Genomic DNA, 22,964 nt, shown 5'->3' on the forward strand with positions numbered 1-22,964 from the left:
ATTGTCGGCCCTTCACAAACCCCGTCTGATCCTCAGCTACTACCCCTGGCCGACATTCCTTCAAGCGAGTTGGCAGTACTTTGGCCAATACCTTTGTACCGGCATTCAATAGAAATATGGGCCAATAAGACCCACACTCCTCTGGAAGCCTGTAATCTGGTTGGCAACTCTCCCCGGGATAAGGAATCATTAAACATCTCCATTAGATGAGGCCCCAGCTCCGTCGCAAATTTTTAATAAAATTCCATTGGGAATCCATCCGGGCATGGAGCCTTCCCAGATTGCATAGAGCAAATGTACCTCATAATTTCCACCAGCCCAACACCTGTGTCTCCAACCCCGGAACTTTCTTCTCCCCCACCAGGAAGTCTAAACCATCCATAAGACCATAAGACATTGGAGCAGAATTAGGCCATTCGGCCCATCATGTCTGCTCCGCCATTCAATCGAGGCTAGATGTTTCTCATCCCCATTCTCCTGCCTTCTCCCCATAACCCCTGATCCCCTTATTAATCAAGAACCTATCTATCTCTGTCTTGAAGACACTCAGTGATTTGGCCTCCACAGCCTTCTGCAGCAAAGCATTCCACAGATTCACCAGCCTCTGACAGAAGAAATTCCTCCTCATCTCTGTTTTAAAGAATCGTCCCTCTAGTCTAAGATTGTGTCCTCTGCTTCTAGTTTTTCCCAACGTGGAAACATCCTTTCCACGTCCACTCTATCCAGGCCACGCAGTATCCTGTAAGTTTCAATAAGACCCCCCCCCCCCCCCATCCTTCTAAACTTCAACGAGTACAGACCCAGAGTCCTCAACCGTTCCTTATACGACAAGCCCTTCATTCCAGGGATCATTCTTGTGAACTTCCTCTGAACCCTTTCCAAGGCCGGCACATCCTTCCTTGGATACGGGGCTCAAAACTGCTCCCAATACTCCAAATGGGGCCCGACCAGAGCCTTCTATAGCCTCAGACATATATTCAAGAACTGTTTCATGTCCGAATCCCCCTCTGGGGGCTGGGGTACAATCTCCCCTCTAAGTGAAACGTAATAATCCCCTTTATTATACTCCACCTCCTCCCCGCCCCACAACAGAACAAAAATAACACAACAGAACATACAGCAGCATTGGTACAAATTACAAACACCCCTCCTTCATACACACAAATCCCACATACTCCTCTTCACAACAACATCTTCTCCCCTGATGAAGGCCTCTGCCTGCTCTGACGTGTCGAAGTGGTCGTTTGAGTCCACTGAGCCGCCGTCGCGCCGGGCACCGCATCAAATCGCACGCCCTTCTTATACAACACCAAATCGCATGCCCTTCTTATACAACACCAAATCGCACGCCCTTCTTATACAACACCAAATCGCACGCCCTTCTTATACAACACCAAATCGCACGCCCTTCTTATACAACATCAAATCGCATGCCCTTCTTATACAACATCAAATCGCACGCCCTTCTTATACAACACCAAATCGCACGCCCTTCTTATACAACACCAAATCGCACGCCCTTCTTATACAACACCAAATCGCACGCCCTTCTTATACACCACCAAATCGCACGCCCTTCTTATACAACACCAAATCGCACGCCCTTCTTATACAACACCAAATCGCACGCCCTTCTTATACAACACCAAATCGCACGCCCTTCTTATACAACACCAAATCGCACGCCCTTCTTATACAACACCAAATCGCACGCCCTTCTTATACAACACCAAATCGCACGCCCTTCTTATACAACACCAAATCGCACGCCCTTCTTATACAATCCCAAATCGCACGCCCTTCTTATACAACACCAAATCGCACGCCCTTCTTATACAACACCAAATCGCACGCCCTTCTTATACAACACCAAATCGCACACCCTTCTTATACAACATCAAATCGCACGCCCTTCTTATACAATACCAAATCGCACGCCCTTCTTATACAACACCAAATCGCACGCCCTTCTTATACAACACCAAATCGCACGCCCTTCTTATACAACACCAAATCGCACGCCCTTCTTATACAACACCAAATCGCACGCCCTTCTTATACAACACAATAAGCGATTTTCATTTTTTCATTTCCCTGCTAGGCTCCTTCTCCAATCAACTCTGGCCAACTCCTCCCTCATGTCTTTGTAGTTACCCTTATTTAATTGTACTACAATTACATCTGATTGCAGCTTCTCCCTCTCAAACTGCAGAGTAAATTCTATCATATTGTGATCAATGCTCCCTATGGGTTCCTTCACCTTAAGTTCCCTAAAGTAATAATAAGAATTTTTATTTGTGTCACAAGTAGGCTTACATTAACACTCCAATGAAGTTACTATGAAAAGCTCCTAGTCGCCACACTCCGGCACCTGTTGGGTACACAGAGGGAGAATTCAGAATGTCCAATTCACCTAACAAGCATATCTTTCGGGACTTGTGGGAGGAAACCGGTGCACCCGGAGGAAACCCATTCAGATGGGGAGAACATGCAGACTCTGCATAGATAGTGACCGAAGCGGGAATCGAACCTGGGACACTGGCGCTGTGAGCCCCCATTCCAGACTCGAGCACACAGTCTGGGCTGTGACTCCCAGTGAGGTCCGAGCCCCAACCCCAATTGACCAAGTCTGCCTCATTACACATCACCAAATCCAGAATTTCTTGTTCCATAGTAGGCTCTTTCACAAGCTCCTCCAAAAACCCCATCTCTTAGACATTCCAGAAATTCCTTTTCTTGGGATCCACTACCAACCTGATTTTCCCAGTCCACCTGCATATTGAAGTCCCCCATGATTATTGTAATATTGCCTTTTTTCATGTCTTTTCTATCTCCTGATTTATTTTCTGCCCACATCCTGACGACTACTAGGGGGCCTGTACATAACTCTCATCAGGGTCTTTTTATCTTTGTGATTCCTCAACTCTACCCACAGAGATTCTATGTCTTCTGATCCTTTAGCACTCCTTGCTATCTATTTACCTTAATTCCTTATTAACAATGCAACCTCGCCCCCTTTGCCCATCTGCCTGTCCTTTTGATAGGACATATCCTTGTATATTCAGATCCCAGCCCTGATCCCCTTGCAGCCACGTCTCTGTGATGCCCACAAATGTGCGCAACGAGCTCACTTACCTTGTTCCGTATACTGTGCGCAAATTCGGTATACTGCGCGCAATCCTCTATTCGAAGCCCAAACATTAAGCTTCTGAATGCAAAACTGACCTGGCACATTTCATTGAGGTAGAGTTATGGATAATCTGTATGGAACCAGTGTTGTATGGTAGAGGAGCATTTTCATTGGTCAATGGCACTTGTCCACCCTTGTGGGGGGGGGGGGGGGGGGGGGGGGGTTATTTTCTTAGAATACACCATTGATGCAGCTTTCTCAAAACGTGCTTTATGTGGTGGTGGGAGGGGAGGGGTTGGGAAGAGGTGAAGCATGTAACTCATGAAGTGTCACAACTGTGCAAATAACTTCACAAGAGGCTAATTCTAAAGTGTCTGTTTTTTGTGTGGAAATGATGGACATGAAGGTACTGAGAATGAGATTATTTTAAACTAAAAGAATTGGAGTTTATAAGAACCACTGCAGATAGGGGCGCAATGTGCCATCAATTATTTGATACTCTATTCTGTAAAGCACATCTTTCGAATGCAAATGTGCTTTTGAGTGTTCCTTGTGAATTGATCCTCTCAGTGCCAATCCACCACAGCGGATTACTGTTTTTAATTTCACTGCCATCAAATCATCGTTCAATCCCATAGAAAAAGAACATCACAAAGGTTTCAGTGAAGGGAGCATTCTGAACTGACATTAATGGATATACAGTCATTAACCCAGAGAGCTTTAGCAATCATGTCATTCTGACTGAGAGTTAATTCAGCTCCTTCAGTGTCGTGGGCAGTAAACTCTTTTCTCATGTTGATGTTCGTCAATGCTTGATACTGAAACATTATTATACATAATAAATAGAAAAAAGGGGGAACGTTGGTTATTTCTAGTTGTTTGTTCTTTCAAAGACTCAGATGGCAACATACCCTTTAATAATCTGAAATTATGGGGCAGCACGGTGGCGCAGTGGGTTAGCCCTGCTGCCTCACGACGCCGAGGTCCCAGGTTCGATCCCGGCTCTGGGTCACTGTCCGTGTGGAGTTTGCACATTCTCCCCGTGTTTGCATGGGTTTCGCCCCCACAACCCAAAGATGTGCAAGGCAGCTGGATTGGCCATGCTAAATTGCCCCTTAATTGGAAAAATGAATTGGGTACTCTAAATTTATTTTCAAAAAATAACCTGAAATTATTTATTTTGAGTCATCGTTCTGTACAGTATATACATATATAAAACTTTGAAGGCAATGCTTTCAGAATATATCTTGAAATACATCTTCCAAAAGGGTGTTACCAAGGGTTATTGATACCTGTGGAGATGTTCGCCAGACTGTGAGCAAATTGTTGACCGTGAGACTGATGCCTCTTTAGATCAATGAAAACTCAAAAGTACATTCTGAGTTTCACCTTGTTCTCTGGCCAGGCTAAGCACTCACTAGCACCTGAACATCAGTTTAATTTGAATGGCAAAGAAGAGCAAGTGGGAAACTTTACTCTTCACCAACATTAAAAATTGTTCAAGGTAAATGTCTGGATTTTCTGTTAGCTTGTGCTCGTATTTCCAGTACATTTCTCCCAAAACCGACGCAAAAAATCATGGAATTGTATGAGAAAATTCAGCCCAGTGCATATTGAATTTCGGCTGACTTGTGTGCTGATTTTAAAACCTCACACTAAAAGCTGGACCCAGATGCAAAACTAGTGTGATTTTGAGTGGTTTGCTCCTGAATTGCGCCCAAAGTAGAAACTCATGACCAAGGTCGTTAAGTTTTCTGAAATACTTCCGGTGGTGGCATGTCGGAGAAGGTCACATATAAGGTGGCTCCCGCCAGGGTTCTTGTTTTTTTGTTCCTTTTTGCCCTGTTCCCGAGGATTTTGGAGATCAAACCCGACTCATCTAATTGTATTAGGCATCTATCGACGAAAGTATGTAGAAAATTACAAAAAGCATTGGTGGCAAAAAGGCCACGGGTGGCAATCTTTCGACAGATCCAGAAAGTTCATGAGGATCATTGGGAGGGAAGATGGCAGAGACGGCCTCAGTGGGTGTGGCCGCTCCTGTTACGGTGGAAACGCTGACTGGGGTGCTGGCGCAAGAGATTGAAAAGCAATTCGAGAAACATTTTGATAAGCAAGGAAAGGTGATGATGGAAACCCTCAAAACATCAATCGAGGAAACGTCAATCGAGGAGGAGCTTGACTTGATTCGGGAGAAGCTGGGAAAAATCTTGGAAGCTGTGAAGGAACATGGAGAGGTGCTGAAGGGTGTAGAGGCGGCATTGTCACGGCATAGCGATCAAACATCTCGTTGGAGGCTGAGATTCTACTAGTGAAGGAGCAGAACAAGAATCTGCGGGCAAAGGTGGATGACCTGGAGAAGAGGTCGAGGAGACAGAACCTCAGAATCATGGGGTTGCCAGAGTGGATGGAGGGCCTGAGGTCGACTGAGTACTTTTCTCAATTGTTCGTCAAGCTGGTTGGGGGTGGGGGGGGGCAAATGTCCCCTCCAGAGTTGGATAGGGTCGCCTGAACACTCCACATTTGCCTTGGGCAAATGAGCCACCAGGGGCATGATTATTAGATTCCACAACTTCCTGGAGAAGGAGTCAAAGAGAATCGGGACTTTTTTGGGACGAAAGCACCATCCGGATATTCCAGGACGTCAGAGCATAGTTGGCAAAGTGGAGCGTGGCCTTTAATAAGGCACAGTCAGAGGTAAACGAGAGCAGAGCAAGATTTGGAGTGGTGCACTTGGCGAGGCTGAGAGTTACTTTTGGGTCGAAAGACCATTTTCTCAATACATCGGAGGAGGTGGAAGCTTTTGTCAAGGAGCAAGGACTTGGACTTAATTTAAAAAGTTTGATTGGAAATTTAATGGGGGCGGATGGGGAGAATTTGTTTTGTATTGTGTATATTTTGTACAGTGGGAGATGAGGGAGTTGATGTTGTTGGGCGGTACCCACTCCGCGCAGTGACGCAAGCTGGGAATCAAACCTTGGACCCTGGAGCTGTGAAGCCACTGTGCTAACCACTGTGCTACCGTGTGAGCTTTTGGATCTCGTTCTTCAGTACCATGTCGGCAATTTTGAACATTGAACTGGGGCCCTATCCCTTTGTTGACATATTTGGGGGGTCGGACTCGCCGGACCTGCAGGGAGGAGTGGGGGCGGATTGCCCGGAGGCAGGTTCTGCTGGGGTTGAGGTCGGCTGCTCGATAGTGTGATCAGCTTCATTATAACTGTCAGAGTTGTAACATTACACAATAGGCTCAGACATATTCACATTGTATTATTTTTGGACCTAGATGAAGCTGCTTTTTCATGTAATACTTTAATTGTACATCTTCTCATCAGTTTTAAAGAACAGATGCTCCTGTGTCAGTCGCACTTAGCAAACCCCCATTTCTCCCCAAATGCTACATTGTGAATTGAAGGTATGGCAGGTCTGGCAGATTGGTCGGGTGCAAGTATTGCCCTGGAAGCTAAGCTGTTGCTGATATTATCTCTTATGCCTTTCTTCTGCCCAGGATGGTGGTTGTTATGGAGACCTGTTCTGCAAGGCCTTAAAAACATATAACATGCTTTGCTTTGGAATTTACCGATTGAGAGATGCACATTTACGCGCACATAATCAGTGTACTAAGCGGTAAGTGCCACAAGCTTCTCACAGTTCCTTAATTGTTATTTATAATGTTTGTGTCTCTTTAACTAAAATGTTTTGTTTTTGTTGTTACAATGCAAGACCTAATATTGGTGTTACAAAACTAATGTAAAAGCACATTCCAGCTGTAAGCTTTTGCTGTCAGGAAAAGAGTTTGCTGACATAATTAGTTTGGTTGGATTCTATTTAAGCAACACCAGTTCTAAGGGGAAATGGTAAAACTGCAGTACTGGCAGTTTACATAGAAACATATATAGCAAGTAGAAGCAGGATGAGGCCATTTGGCCCTTCAAGCTTGCCCACCATCGGGAACATTCTTTCTGAATCTATCCGGTCTAATCCTGCTAGAATTTTACAAGTTTCTATCAGATTCCCTCATATAATCCTTACCGACTTAGTCTCTCCTCATACGACAGTCCCACCATCCCATGAATCAGCCTGGTAAACCTTCACTGCACTCCGTCCATAGCACAAACATCCTTCCTCAGATAAGGACACCAAAAGTGTACACAATACTCCAGGTGTGGCCTCACCAATGCCCTGTACGTTCCCAGTAAAACATCCCTATTCCTATACTCAAATTCTCTTGCTAGAAAGGCCAACATACCATTAGCCGCTTTTACTGCTGCTGTACCTGTGTGCTAACTTTCAGCGACTGATGCACGAGGTCACCAAGGTATTGACCGTTGAGTATTGACCTCTCTCAATTTACACCCATTCAAATAATAATCTGACTTCCTATTTTTGCAACCAAAGCGGATAGCCTCACATTTATCCATGTTATACTGCATCTGCCATCATATGCCCACTCACTTAGCCTGTTCAATCCCACTGAAGCATCTTTGCATCCTCCTGACAGATCACCCTCTCACCTAACTTTGTATCATCTGCAAAAATTTTGAGATAATACATTCTGTTCCCTCATCCAAATCATTAATATATAATGTGAACATTTGAGGGCCGAGCACAGATCCCTGCGGTACTCCAATAGTCACTGCCTGCCGATTGCAAAAAGACCCATTTGTTCCAATGTTGTGCTTCCTGTCTGCTAACCAGCTTTCTATCCATCCCAAGACACCACCCACAATCCCATGTGCTTTAACTCTACCTAGTAATCTGCAATATGCCCTTGTCGAAAGCCTGAAAGTCTAAATAAACCACATCCACTGATTCTCCCTGGTCAACTCTACTAGTTACACCTTCAAAGAATTTGAATAGATTTGTCAAGCATTTCAACTATTCATGCTGACTTTGTCTGAATATACCACTGCTTTCCAAATGCTATGCTATAAAATCCTTAATAATGGATTCTCGCAACTTCCCTGCTACCGACATTAGGCTCACTGGGCTATAGTTTCCTGTTTTCTCTCTACTTTCCTTTTTGAATAGCGGAGTTATACTAGCTATCCTCCAATCCGCAGGAACCATTCCAGAGTCCAAAGAAGTTTGGAAAAGACCACCGATGGATCTATTATTTCTAGGTTCACTTTGTCACGTACTCTGGGATGAAGAAGATCCGGCCTTGGGAACTTATCCGCCTTTAATCCCATTAATTTCACCAAAACTATTTCTCTACTAATACTAATTTCCTTCAGGTACTCACTGAAACATGTGTTTCTCCAAACTACTGGTACATTATTCATCTCTTCCTTTGTGAAGACAGAAACAAAGTACGAATTTGGTTCCTCAGCCATTTCTTTATTCCCCAATATGAATTCCCCGTTTCTGACTGTAAAGGGCGTTTTTCTCAATCTGTTTTCTCTTTATATACCTATAGAAACTTTTATAGTCAGTTTTTATGTTCACCTCTAACTTTATATTGTGTTTTCCCCTTCTTAATCAATCCCTTGATCTGCCTTTGCTGAATTTTAAACTGTTCCCAATCCTCAGGTCTGTTGCTTTTTCTTGCTAATTTGTATGCACGTTCTTTGAATCTAATACTATCTCTAATTTCCCTTGTAAGCCATGGTTTGACCACAATTCCTTTTTTACTCATGCATCACATAGGAATAAACAACTTTTGGGGTTCACCTATTCGTTCCTTGAATGCCTGTCATTGCCTGTCCACTGTCCTTCCTTTCAGTAATGTTTCCCAGTCCGCCATAGCCAACTCATGGCTCATACCATCATGGTTACCTTTATTGAGGTTCAGGACCTTGGTCTCAGGATCAACTACCTCATTATCCTGCATGATAAAGAATTCTAAAATATTATGATCACTCATCCCCAAAGGTGTTCTCTCAGCTAGATTGCCAACTAATCCTTTTGCATTGCACAACTTCCAGTCTAATATGAACTGTTCCCTTGTTTGTTCCTCAACGTCCAGAAAACCATCCAGAAATTACACTCCAGAAATTCCCCCTCCTATTGTACTGTGACTAATTTGACTCACCCAATCTATATGCAGTTTCAAGTCCCCCACTATCACAGATGGTCCTTTATCACATGCATCTCTGATTTCCTGCCTAATGCTATTCCCAACATTACCACAGCAGTTTGGTGCTCTGTATACCACCCCATGAATGTTTTTTGTCCTTTGGTGTTTCTTAACTCGACCCATAAAGATTCCACATTGCCTGTGCTAAAATCTTTCCTCAATATTGTATCAATATCTTCTTCAATCAACAATGAAACTCCACCACCTATTCCTTTCAGTCTGTCCTCCCTGAAAACTGAATAGCCCTCAATGTTTAGTTCCTATCCTTGGTCTCCTTGGAGCCATGTCTCCATCATACCTACATAACTACGTCATTCCCCTTTACATCTATCTGTGCAACTAACTTATCTCCAAACATTCAGGTACAAAACCTTAAGACTCGTCCTTTTAACGTTCCTTGTCCCGCCCTACTATTATTTACAGGGTCGTTATCTGATACAGGCCCTTGATTTCTCTGCTTATAACTTTTTGTATTCTCCTTGGTGTCTTTTTCTCTTGTTCTTGATTTCCCCCTGCTCTGAATCCTTATATAGGTTCCCATTCCCCTGCTATATTAGTTTAAATGCTCCCCAACCGGTCGAGCAAGTACCCCCCCCCACCCACCAAAGAACATCAGTCACGGTCCTGTCCAGGTGTAACCCGTCCAATTTGTACAGGTCCCAATGCCCCAGGAATCTGAAACCTTCTCCCTCACGCCAACTCTTCAGCCACGTATTCATCCAACGCATCCTGGTATTTCTACTTATTCACTGTAGACTGGGAGCACTTGAGATGCGAATTTTATCTGTGGTATTTATTTGTTGCTGTCTTACAGCAGGGCTGGATTAAGTCAAATTGACTTTACACCAAAATGCTGTGACAGATGCCATGGACACAAACACTGTCCAGGGTACAAGAACGCATTTGATGTTGTACACATCATTTAACATTAAAACACTTTCAAGAAATCAATCCGAATCAGCTGATCATTCCAACCCAAAACAATGGGAATGGACACACTTCGCTATCCCAATGTTCTTCATCATGCCAGATATCTTCACACTTCTAAAGATTGTTTCTTTCTCACCAAAACTTTCTTTATCCTGAGAGTAAAGTACAGACATGTGAAACATAAACAGAACAGGCGACAAAGCAATCCATATTGGACCATGTCCTTTCTGACTTTCTGCATTTCCTCACATGATGCAGTGTAGGGACAGGAGCAGCTTTCATGTGCCATTTGCTCAATTGAAGCCTTGATTAAGTTCACAGCGCTAAAATTGTTGGTTTTCGTGAATATCACAGTAAAACATGATCATTTTATGATGTTCTTTTGAAGACCTGACTTGCACTCCATTGCATTCATTTTAGCAAAAACACCATTGCACTGAATGATGCACTTGCCAATAGATGTCATAGAATTTACAGTGCAGAAGGAGGCCATTCGGCCCATCGAGTCTGCACCGGCTCTTGGAAAGAGCACCCCACCCAAGGTCAACACCTCCACCTTATCCCCATAATCCAGTAACCCCACCCAACACTAAGGGCAATTTTGGACACTAAGGGCAATTTATCATGGCCAATCCACCTAACCTGCACATCTTTGGACTGTGGGAGGAAACCGGAGCACCCGGAGGAAGCCCACGCACACACGGGGAGGATGTGCAGACTCCACACAGACAGTGACCCAAGCCGGAATCGAACCTGGGATCCTGGAGCTGTGAAGCAATTGTGCTATCCACAAGGCTACCATGCCTGCATCCATTAAGCAACATTGACTTGAGTGAAATGAGCCCCATGGTCTCTTTAGTAGCTCTCAATGAGCACGGATGAGATGAATACTTCAATTCCCAAGTAGATTTGATTTCTCAGAGGCAAAACATGCATTATACAGCATCAATAATCTGAAAACCGGCTGTCATGTTGAACTCCGGAACAGTAAAATAGCAAATATTTACACCTGGAGGTTTGCACAAGCCCCTGATTACACTGACTCTCATTTAGATAGTTGGTAAATAGCAACATTGCTTTACAGAACCAGCAGTCTGAACAAAACAGCATTTTCTAATTGCTGCATTTTACTGGAATGAATGTGAAACTGTTGGTGTGCATAGCTGGTGTGGAGCGCTCCTTATTGGGCTTTCCTCATCAGGCCCAATAACTCAGTGCACCATTGGTGAAGGTGCTGTCAAGCTATTTCTCTCTGCTGTTGAAATAAGATCACTAATTATTCCCGAATAATGAACATGGTCTGTTTAATGAAGCCAATTTAAGCAATAATGACTAAGAATACCAGAGATTGTTCATGCTTGTTTTAATCCAAAAGCAAGACTATTTGTGTAAACAGTGGCTGGGATGTAAAATCTGCAGGGTATCCTTATATCATGATACTATTCCTAGCAATAGACTTTCGTTTGTTTTTGCCGTCACATCCTATTGTTAGATTTTGTTTTTAAATACTGCAATGGTTAGAGTTAGTGATTATATGGGTCTGATGCTCCTGATATTTACTTGGAGCCAGGAAAAGAATGTGGATAAGTGAGAAATTCTGGACTGGAAAACCTGGAAGAAAGGGTTCCCCGCAGATACTGCGGAATTTAACAGGACGAAGCTGCTAAATGTTTTCAACAGGTTTCCAGCTCCAGAAGCCAGAATGGCAGACTGGAATTCAGCGAGGAGTGGGTGTGTAATATCACCCTGATATCACAAGGGTTTCAGACATCGTACGGTGTGGGGATTGATATCATGGGGTGTCAATTGCTTGTTAGCTTGTTGTGCTTGGTGGAATCACTGCTGCTCCTCCTGGCCCTTAAGCAGTATAATAACGGCATTTGCACTGTGGGTCAAACCCTTCTTGCATTCTTTTACTTGTCAGGATTCCCAGGCCTTTATGCGTTAAAAATAAACATGGAGTTCAAATGACGCCAAGACTTTAGTGACTGATCTGCCTCCTCAGAGGGGCACCTGCTATCATTAAAACCGGAAACCGGATTAGAGGAGGGTTTAAGAATTTAATTTTTTTTTCACCTTCCCTCCTGCCCCAACCCACTTTGTGGTTAAAATACACCTTCACACCCCAATTTTAAATGGCACTGGGATCTGGCTGTGATTAAAAGACAGAATGCAATTATTAGAAACCTAAAAGCACTAGAAAGACGCATCAAGCTGATAGCTGTACCCTGAAGGTAGGTAGAGCTCAGCATCACATTGGCTACTGGAGACATTCCAAACATAGCTCTCAAAGTTTCTGCCCAAGTAATGTGTAAAGCAAGAGAAAGACTATTACCCTAGTGCTTAAATGGCTTCTATACAAGTGCAAGTATTGTCAACATCATTACAGCCTAACTAATATCATCACTTGTTTAGTGCTGGAATGTTTTTCGTTTAGATTCTCCTATTAAAGCATTTCTCAAAAATTACCTCTCAAACAAATCGCAGAACAAAGTTCCAACCAAGGCCATTAGATTGCCCTCCATTCTCCAGTTATGCACTTGATCTTTGACGCATGCTGAAGAGGTTTTCCATTCCCTCATTTATTTATTTTTCCACACATTCTCCATAGGAGATGTTCTTATATGTTGCTCACTTGCTAATGTCTGACTTAAGTTGAATTTCCACTTTTTTGAAACGTGACTCAGTGTTACGATCGCTGTGGGACAACTAAACTAAAATGACTAAATTTACTAAATGAGCCCTAAACGAAGAAATTGCCAAAAGGATTCTATTGTTTGTAGCTTTTACTTTTACAGAATGCATGTAAATTACACATGAATTAACAGGCAAAAAAAACCCAGTACCAACTATAAATTACACATGAATTAGCGGATACAACTATCTCATGAGATTACAAACATTCTTAATTCTCCCCACACAAATGTGACACTACATGCAATTTCAAAGTCTTTCCAATTTGGTATCTGGAGCACAGGATCTTCTCACCTAATGGATTTGGTCTTCAAGTCACTTGTGACTCCATCCAGGCCTCCAGAGACTGATATTCAAATGGCACAGTCCAGCAGACCCTCCTAGGCAAGGGTCACAACAGTTATGATGATAGAGTGTCATGAACAATTCCTTCAGCTGACTCCCTTAATAATCCTGATTAAACAGTCTGGCCGGCTCTGACAGAACTGAAGCATAATCGTAGAACTGTCCAATTTACAACTTCTGCTTGAACCCTGTCATCAGCTTTCTGTCCTTTTTTAACATGTGTCTTCTCTGTTCTTCCTCTGATGCAGTTCTTCTTTGTCTCTGCCCACACTAATTCAATATATTAACTTAATTCCTGTGGATACTGCTTCCAAGTCAAGGGTCGCCAGATCACATGGACCAGTATTTATTACTCACGACAATTGATCCCTGTACAATTAATTGAGGGCAATTGAACGTTGCCAATCCACCTATCCTGCACATCTTTGGGTTGTGGGGGTGAGGCGCACGCAGACACGGGGAGAATGTGCAAATCCACACGGACAGTAACCGGGGCCAGGATCAACCCTGGGTCCTTGGCGCCGTGAGGCAGCAGTGCTAACCACTGTGCCACCATACCGCCCGATGCCTGTACAATTAATGCAAACTCTTAAGAGTCCTTTTCGAGAATTCTTGAAAACATTTACAGGTTCCACGGACATTTCTTTTAACTTACAAATTTTCCTTCTGATACTGCTTTTGGGGATAAGGTCATCCTAAGAGGTAAATGATAATTCCCAAGTTTCCTGAGACTCAATGCTATCTGCGACAGTAGTGAATCAATTGATCTTGTGCATGTTCAACCTTCCTTGTTGAAACGTGTTTTAGAAATGTTGGCGGGCAGTTTTGACCTAATTTGACCAACTGCTAGGATCTGGTGAAAAGCTGGTTTACGCCATGTTCAATGTCACACTCTATTGAAGTTAACAAAGAGTAATATCAGCTGGGATGTAAAACCACTGTTCCACCAGTCCCCTGGGGAACCTGCTCAGTGAGTTATCTTAAAATTACTCCCTTTGTTGCAATTGTGATAACATCATACATACACCATTAATACAGTGACATTTCTGGGCAGTGCATTTTAATGCAATTTTTGTCAACGTCTTACAGCTTTAGGCAAAAGTTAAAAATGTGTTTGCAATACTGTGGTCCTTACATGCATAGTAATGTCCCAGTATTAGGATTGCTTACATGGTTCATTAGTATTTTCCGTTTCCTTCTCAGATACGTGATTGCTAATCCACACTATGAATTTGAACTAGTCTCAACAGATGTCATCTTCTGTCTGATGCAATTTGACCACAACGCTGGCCAATCCCGTGGCAGCTTATCGCACTCGTCTCATTCCTCTCATTCTTCCAGTAAGAAAAGCTCGTCTGTGCACTCCATCCCAACTACCACCAACCGGCAAAACCGCAACAAGATTCGAGATCCTCGGGAAAAGCAGAAGTATGTGCCTGACCCTGCTGTCTGATGAAAAACTATTTGTAAATTCCCACCTCTGTCCATTCCCCAACGCCGAGCTTCCCTTTGTCACGGACTGCATCACATATGTTTGCACATGTTCGTCTGTATGCACGTGCTTGTCAACAGATTTCATCGTCCACCTCCTGCAACACAACAGCATCAAACCAGATGGACCTCAAAACCAATCATTACCAAACACCAGTTAGCGATCAGCAACAACCACTGACATACTGCAATTTGAAACACTTAATTATTTAACGTTTGTTACTTTACACTGAGCGTAATAATAGTAATTATTTAATGCACAGCATTAGGGTACAGAAAAGGGTAAGATTTTTATAATTATCTTAAACAGGAAATTACTTATATCCAACCCCTAGCGAAAATGACTGCTGTCCTGTTGGTAATAAGGGCAGAGCATTTTAAATTCATGACATTTTTGCATTGTCACTGATTCAATAGAATGTTCCTATTAGCACAGACACAGCTGAAAGAGCTTTGGTGGGGGAGTGATGAATAGAGTTTAACGAGTCATACACAGCATTCTTTTTCCTTGATCTGTTACATTGTCAACTTTTTTTTTTCTCCCTGAGAATTGATGTCACATTTTTCTTGAAATTAATCTTTATATTTCCTAAGATTAAAAAAAAAAGTCAGTCATGTTTTCCTGGGACCGCTCGCTCAGTGATGTGAATCTTGGCAGAAAGAACAAAAAAGGAAAATGTGCGTCAGGCACTTATATGCAGTAGCCATTTCATACCACAGTTTGTATTCATGAAGACAGTTAAATGCACTTCTTTTGTGTGACTGTCATGCATACAGTTGGCATATACACGTTATTGATTTTTCATAGAATCAGGACATTTGCTTTCTGGTGTTATGTGGGAATGTATTTTTTTTTTAGGAACCCAATATTTGTAAAATGACTTTACTTCCCCCCCCCCCCCCCCCCCCCTCTTCCCGCTATTCAGTATACCTTCCCAAAATAATGTTTACACTATACCACTATCTTAAAGCATGGGCTTACCAGTGGGCATGTGTTATGGTTAATCAATACTAACCAAAGAAGACTTTCACTGACAATGTCTTATTTACAGGAGATTTTAATGTTCTGTCTGACAGTGTCAGTGAAAGCGTAGAGTCCAAAATGTGATAGTTTAAGAAAATTGTAAACTTACCTAGAATATTTACTTACTTTTTCTCTAAAGTGCTACAAGGATGACTAGAATGAGCCAAGGTATGACTATCAATGGTTTTGCATGATATGGCAATTGCCGTGGGTTCTTTCCATACTTGTCCTTGTGAAACTTTGTCAAATAAAATTTAGTAAAAAGACTTTTTTTTAAACAAATCAAATAATTTGTGTTTGTTTATGCTTTCTGGCCGAAATGAGCTGTCTACTGCTGCTGCTGCTGCTGTTGCTTTGTCCATGACAGATGTGACCCTGTGTTGTCCATCATTCTCCTGCTCCTTTGCATGTGGCGTCTTGCTGCTCATGTGACTGCCCTGTGACCAATTGGAATCTGTCACTGTATGCAGATTCCATCATTCAGCTCATTGTTCTGTCGGTGACTGACAGGATCATTTGATTTTGTGTTGATGTCAGCTGAGCAATTAATCATCCTGTTCACACACTGGTTCTGCGAGCCTCTATCCTCATTCTTCCTCAAAAAATTCAGTTCGCTGAAATTTATGTTTTAGTGAATCAGTCATTCTGTACCGTGTATCTGTCCCTCAACACGTTTCTACATGATTTGTCAAGAAGGAGTGTCATTGTGGGATACACAACAATAAGCAGCATTGTATGGATAAAAGCACCCTAGTAAAACTCTGGCCTGAGCATTGTTCGGTATTACCAGGCCCAAATCACCAGTGATGCTTTTTCCCTACGCTACTGCACAGATGTCACTTGTCCCCTTCAAACCACTCCCATTTTCTGTGTTTGTGCGTGCGTATCTTTTGCTTTCCTTGTTTAAGTTCCTGTTGTCGTGACATCCCACGTTACTGTGTACCTCGTACATATGAGGTAAACTTAAGAAATCGACGATCAATGTGCCGTGACCAACCAACTGAATCCCTTCACTGCCCAAACCAAACGTTGTGCCAGCCTAATGAGAAAATGTAATTCTCCGCAAGGGGGGAATAGACGTCGATATATATGAAGCGTTTAACAAATATGAACAAAATTGATTTTTACGTTGACGGCGGATCCATAGTGAAGTCTTACTCTTGAGTAACTCGGTTATGGAATGGGCGTGATCTTTAACATTCGTAACACAATAATGTCAAACTTCTTTTTGTAAATGTAGAAATACTACTTTTGTTAAACTTGCCATTGGTCTGGAGCCACCCAGCGACCAGTTAGTGATTGGAGACATCCCTGAAGTTGGGTAGCTGTTGCTTGGAACCAGGGCCAATCTGAATCACCTATTCCGTATTGACTTGAATGGAGTCATTCACCCATAACCTGTGGCTCTGGATTAAAGGCAATGCAAAATTGCAGCCTTCCCTGCTATGGCAGGGTCACTGTTACTTCAGTACAGGATGTGGAGATGCCGGCGTTGGACTGGGGTGAGCACAGTAAGAAGTCTTACAACACCAGGTTAAAGTCCAACAGGTTTGTTTCAAACACGAGCTTTCGGAGCACGGCTCCTTCTTCACCTGAAGAAGGAGCCGTGCTCCGAAAGCTCGTGTTTGAAACAAACCTGTTGGACTTTAACCTGGTGTTGTAAGACTTCTTACTGTACTTCAGTACAGGTAATAGCTACATTTTTCATTACTTTTTTGGTCAAGATTGATGAAGTACTTTGAGAGAAATTATTCCACCCTCTTTCTAAACATCTCCTCTTGAAGTTCAGGAACAATGTTTGTAATCTGGAGTCCAAATGCTGATATTAAAGAAAGAATTGTGGCTCTTAAATCACAAAGGTGGGATGGCCTGTCCCCATCCCTGCTGCCTTCACTGCTGAAACTCTGATCCATGTCTTTGTCACCTCCAGATGCACTATTCCAATGTTCCCATCCTGCGCTCCCCACCAGCTCCAGCACCAGATCACGGGATCTGAAACCCTGCTGTGGAATTCTTTTTTTTTTAAATTTTGATTACCGAATTATTTTTTCCAATTAAGGGGCAATTTAGCATGGCCAATCCACCTACTCTGCATATTTTGATTTTGGGTTGTGGGGGCGAAACCCACGCAGACACGGGGAGAATGTGCAAACTCCACACGGACAGTGATCCAGAGTCGGGATCGAACCTGGGACCTCAAGGCCGTGAGGCAGTTGTGCTAACCACTAGGCCACCGTGCTGCCCTTGCTGTGGAATTCTAACCTTCACCAGCTCCTGCTCACTCATCAATCCCGACCTTGTAGAATTACATTGACGCCAAGACGCTCCAAAAACTTGCTTTGTAATTTTGGACACTGGTCTTTCGTGCAGTGCTGCTTCCCTCATTGGAAGCTGTGCCTTGATCTACGCGAGCTCCGCCCTCTGCTTCCCTCTGCCACCCTCCTCCTTAAAAACCATTTCTTCCACCAAACTGCTGGCTGCCTGTCCAGACATCTCCTCCTCCAGTTCAGCACTACTTTCGTCTGATTATATTTTTGTGAAGTGCCTTGGGATATTTTCCCGCTTTGAGGGAGCATTATGGGTGTTATGTAAATGTAAGTTGTCGTTAAATGCTAAAATAGACTTGGTGTTGAGGCTGTTTAATCCTGTGGTGCTGAGTAAACCGGCGTCAATAGAATACCATGGGATTGAGTTTGCTCTGAAATATTTACAAAAAGTGCCAAGCCAGATTCTAGTAAAAATAACTCTGGTTGCAGGCAAGATAATTAATAGGACTGGCATTATTTGCATTCCAGCACAGTAGGGGCAGGTCTGGGTGTTGTTAACAGTGCAGTGACTGACTGATATCGGACACATCTTGATAGTGTTTGCTCTACCAAGTAAAGTCCAGACCTACTCACGGATTGAGAACGCTTCATTTGGACAAAGCATGTGCTGTGTTGCAGCTCAAAACCTGAGACTAGGGGAAAAACTGCCACACCCCATCACCCTCACCCAAAATAAAGAGCTAGGGTTATAATAATGTTACTCCAGAGAGGAATTTAGATATTTATTTTACCAGTTTCAGCTGTTGCTCAATTGGTAAAGCTGCCTTTGGGCACGATTCTGTGGAAAGATTTCTGAGTGTGGTAGCGAGCGGGAACTGCCGCGAGCCTCCCAGACATCGGCCCAGCGAGGCCGGCAACGCTATTCAAAGTTAATTTGTCCACTTAGCGAGGTCCCACGGGCTTCTCGCTGTAAATGAAGGCTCGCCCAACTTTCACAGCCCCCTTTCCACCGCTGTGAACCACGTGTGGCTAATGATCCCCTCTCTGTCTCCTCAGGAAAAGCTCTCCCACGACTGTCGGGACAGGGCCCAGACTGATGGAGGCATGCCGGACATAAGAATCCTCACCCCCTTTGAGGACTGGGCCCTGGAGGTGGCGGGGCTGACCACGGACAGAGTGGTCACCCAAGCGGAGGTTGGCGGAAGCCACAGAGGTGAGGAACCACCGGACCTCGCCCGGAGGACCTATCAAAAGTGAGTTGTTATTGCCTTACTGACTGATCCATCCCTCCCACTGACCATGTGTCCATTCTCCCACAGATCCTCAAGTCAACAGCGCCAGCCCATCCCTGATGGCCCCCTCGCCAGCCTCCGGGAGACCACCTCAGAAGGGAACTCCGAGGAAGACACGGTCGAGGGGTCACAGCTGTCATTCCCCACACTCCACCAGCGCAGATACACACACCTTGGTAGAAAATATTAGCGGTCAGGCTTCGGGGGCACATTCTGGTGAGCACCACACAGCTGCTGATGCACATCAGGAGGAGGCAGGAACCCCCAGGCGAGGCAGCAGTCATAGGTCTGCTGGATCCCAGCCTGATGCTGCGGCTCAGGTACAGGATTACCCAGAGCTAATGGAGACTTTAGAGTGCGGTCTGGGCATTCAGAGGGAGATGTCAGCAGCACTTCAGGCCTATAGCTGATTGGAGGAGTCCCAGAGGCTACGGGCGCTGGAGATGTCGCCGGGGGAGGCGGGGGCAGCGAGGCCATCACTTCTCGGGTGGTGACCGCAGTGGAGAGCCTGATGCATGATGTCAGCACCATTAGTGGAGGTGTCCGAGGCGTCGCGCAGTCGGTGACGGCTATGGCTGAGGGTCTCAGCAGATAGTCCGACCCGTAGGTGGCGTAGTGGTTAGCACTGCTGCCTCACTGCACTGAGGACCCGGGTTTGACCCTGGCCCCGGATCATTGTCTGTGTGGAGTTTGCACATTCTCCAGGTGTCTGAGCGGGTCTTACCCCCACAAACTCAAAGCTGTGCAGGGTATGTTGATTGGCCACGCTAAATTGCCCCTCAATTGGAAAAAAGAGAATTGGGTACTTAAATTTATTTTGTTTAAAAAAAACAATGTCTGACTCGCTGGCGACTGTTACCCAGTACCAGGCTGACCTGGATGAGGTTCTGCGGGACATGTCCCGCTCTCAGATGAGAATGGGCGAGACGCTCCGGAGCTTTGTCCTAGTCGCAGGTGAGCATTGCCGACGCGCTGCAGAGCATGGCCCAATCGCTGAGGAGCATCGCCAAGGGCGTTGATACAACGGTGCAGACATCAGGGAGCTTCCAGGACTGGCAGAGCCAGATGATGCAGGGGCAGCCGGGGCTCCAACCAGCTTCCCCTCCATCCCAAGGTGAACCCCAGGTCCCTATGGGCACCGACCGGGAGGAGATGCTAGGTGCCAAACCAGACCTGTCCCATGGAGTGGCCACGGTGGCCACCAGCTCCCCCGAGCCCCACCCCTCTGATGAAGCCGTGTCTCACAATCGGCACATGGGACAGGGAAGCATGGCTGTGCGGGAGCCGTCGACAAGTGCGCCAGAGGCATCGAAGACCACGGGATGAGGTAAGCAGCTGGCTGCCTGCATCTCTGATGTGCATCCTGGGGAGACACCTAGATGTAGCAGTAGAGTGAGGAGGGGCAAGCACATTGAGGATTACTGAGGACATCGGGAGGGGGGCAGCTTTATCATCGGGAGAGTGGGGAAGTGTACAACACATTAAACACCCTTGAGTACAACTAGTATGACGCGTCTGTCATCTTCTTCCATAATGCGGCCTGATCTCAGAATCTTTGGCCATCTCCCCTGTCATCACCCCCCTCCTCCCCGGGCTTACCGCGTGCAGGTGCTGGGTGTGAGTGAGCACTCAACAGAGAGGCAGGGGTCAGACTATGGCAAAGATTGAGGAGCATCAGCGCTCAGCTCTCTGTGCATTATCACCACCCCCCCCTTTGCTCGACAGTGACCCGCTGACAGGGCCGATACAGTCCCAGCATCCTGGAGTGATGTGACACAGACACTGGGTGTTCGGATGTTGGCTGCTCCGTGTGTGGTATTGCCTCCCTCTGTGTTCAGGCACAGTGTTCAGGCATCACATCTGATTGGGATGTTTGGCAATGACTCCCACATGCTACATGGCCTGCCCACACACAGGAATCCACTTGGGATGTGCAAAGTGGTCACTAAACCACGATTGCCAATTCCCTATTAGCAATAGCCATCAGCTGCACGGCCAGAGGCCTCGGCAGTCGGTGGGAGTTATGGGTGATCGGTGGGGCAGACAGGCAGGGACATGGGTTGCCCTGAAATGGATACACAAGATCGAGGGGTTGGCATGATGCCACGTGCAGATGCCCCTCCTCCACCCTCCCATGGTAACACACCTCCAGCCGAGGGTCCCTCACTCCCCCGCCTGTGAGCAAAGATGGTTACTCACCTCCTTGACTCCACACACAAACCCTTCTGCCAGGTTCACGTTTTTCAAAATGAGTACTAATCAGTGCCAGTGTGACCACTTGCTGGGAGGCCAATCAATGACGGGCGGCACTCCCATTAATTGTATGGAAATAAGGCTTGATAATTGGGATCTCTTGCCACGCTATGGCAGGATCCTGATTCCGTCTACGTGAGCGGGATAGTTGCATCGCAAACTGTTTGGCATCTGCCGTGGTTCTCGTTTTTGACCTCCTGCTATTCACCGTCCTTATTTTGCTCGAGCGAGAGTGTAGCGAGGCCGCAGACAGTTGAGTTGAAATCCCACTCAAGAGTTAAGCACAAAGATCCCAGTTGACACTCCAGTAGTGCAGTGCTGAGGGACTGCTACACTGCTGGAGGTACTGTCTTTCGGATGAAATGTTAATCAGAGACCCAGTTTACTCTGTCAGGTGGATATAAAATATCTCACGTTGTTCTGAAGGTCATGGAAGGTAGCCCCGATGTCCTGCCCAATATTTATCTCTCCATTAATACCACAAAACAGATGACCTGCTGCTGATCACAATGGTCTTTGCGGAAGTTGCTGTTTGCAACATTACAACAGTGACTGCACTTCAAAAGTGGCTGAAGGGTACAATCTCTTTATATAAATAATTTTTCCGTCAATAGTCGATGAAGACAAAAGAAACCTGTGAACTGTGCTGAAATCCTTCCTGAAACTCTTTGTTTAGTTGAAAGAATTTCTGAACTTTGTACGAATGTTGATGCAGTTTAAGCAGGTTTTTAAACTTGATTCCAGTGCTCCCATTTCCTAGCATATTGTCACTGTTATAACCCCCCCTCCTTCCTTCCTCTCTTGAAGATGCTGAGTCATTGCTCGGCCACAGTTCCCAGGGCACAGTCTCCTCCCAGTGTCCAACTGGCTATAATTAATATTTGAGTCTTGAAAATCAATACGTTATTCTACCAGGAAATTACAACTAAACCTATCATTCTTGGGCAGTACAGCAGCATAGTGGTTAGCTTTACAGCTGCAGGGTCCCAGGTTCGATTCCCAGCTTGGGTGACTGTGCAGAGTCTGCACATTCCCCGTGTGTCTGTGTGGGGGTTTCTCCGGATACTCCGGTGGTTTCCTCCCACAGTCCAAAGATGGGCAGGTTAGGTAGATTGGCCACGCTAAATTGCCCTTAGTGTCCAAAAAGGTTAGGTGGGTTACAGGGATAGGGTGGATGTGTGGACTTCAGTAGGGTGCTCTTTCCAAGGGCCAATGCAGACCCGATGGGCTGAATGGCTTCCTTCTGCACTGTAAATTCTATAATTCTTAATGTGATGTTCACACATGTACTCACTCGCAGGGATTCAGGCTTTCTTCTTTCCATTTCAAGGCTAGTCCTGTTGCCATTGCCCGAGATCAGTTAACGCAACATCTGGCATAATGTTGGCCTGTGTGGCTAAACCCCATGCTGCAGGTCCAGTAGGAGAGTGTGGTTCATATTATTTATGGCACTGATGTC

At 45.0% G+C, this 22,964-nt stretch overlaps 1 protein-coding gene across 26 annotated transcripts in view; it reads left to right on the top strand.

The window, feature by feature from the left end:
* Positions 1–22,964, top strand: part of kcnma1a (potassium large conductance calcium-activated channel, subfamily M, alpha member 1a) — an 838,366-nt gene that overhangs the window by 800,252 nt on the left and 15,150 nt on the right. For 25 of the 26 annotated variants that reach the window (XM_038783288.1, XM_038783287.1, XM_038783293.1 and 22 more), the window contains 3 exons: positions 6,639–6,757; positions 14,382–14,606; positions 15,833–15,861. In XM_038783288.1, the coding sequence (XP_038639216.1) occupies positions 6,639–6,757; positions 14,382–14,606; positions 15,833–15,861 (373 nt within the window). The remainder of the gene's footprint in view (positions 1–6,638; positions 6,758–14,381; positions 14,607–15,832; positions 15,862–22,964) is intronic. The other variant, XM_038783300.1, reaches the window with a different exon arrangement.

The sequence above is a fragment of the Scyliorhinus canicula genome, chromosome 22 (assembly GCF_902713615.1).
Source record: "Scyliorhinus canicula chromosome 22, sScyCan1.1, whole genome shotgun sequence".
NCBI classification, from domain to species: Eukaryota; Metazoa; Chordata; class Chondrichthyes; order Carcharhiniformes; family Scyliorhinidae; genus Scyliorhinus; species Scyliorhinus canicula.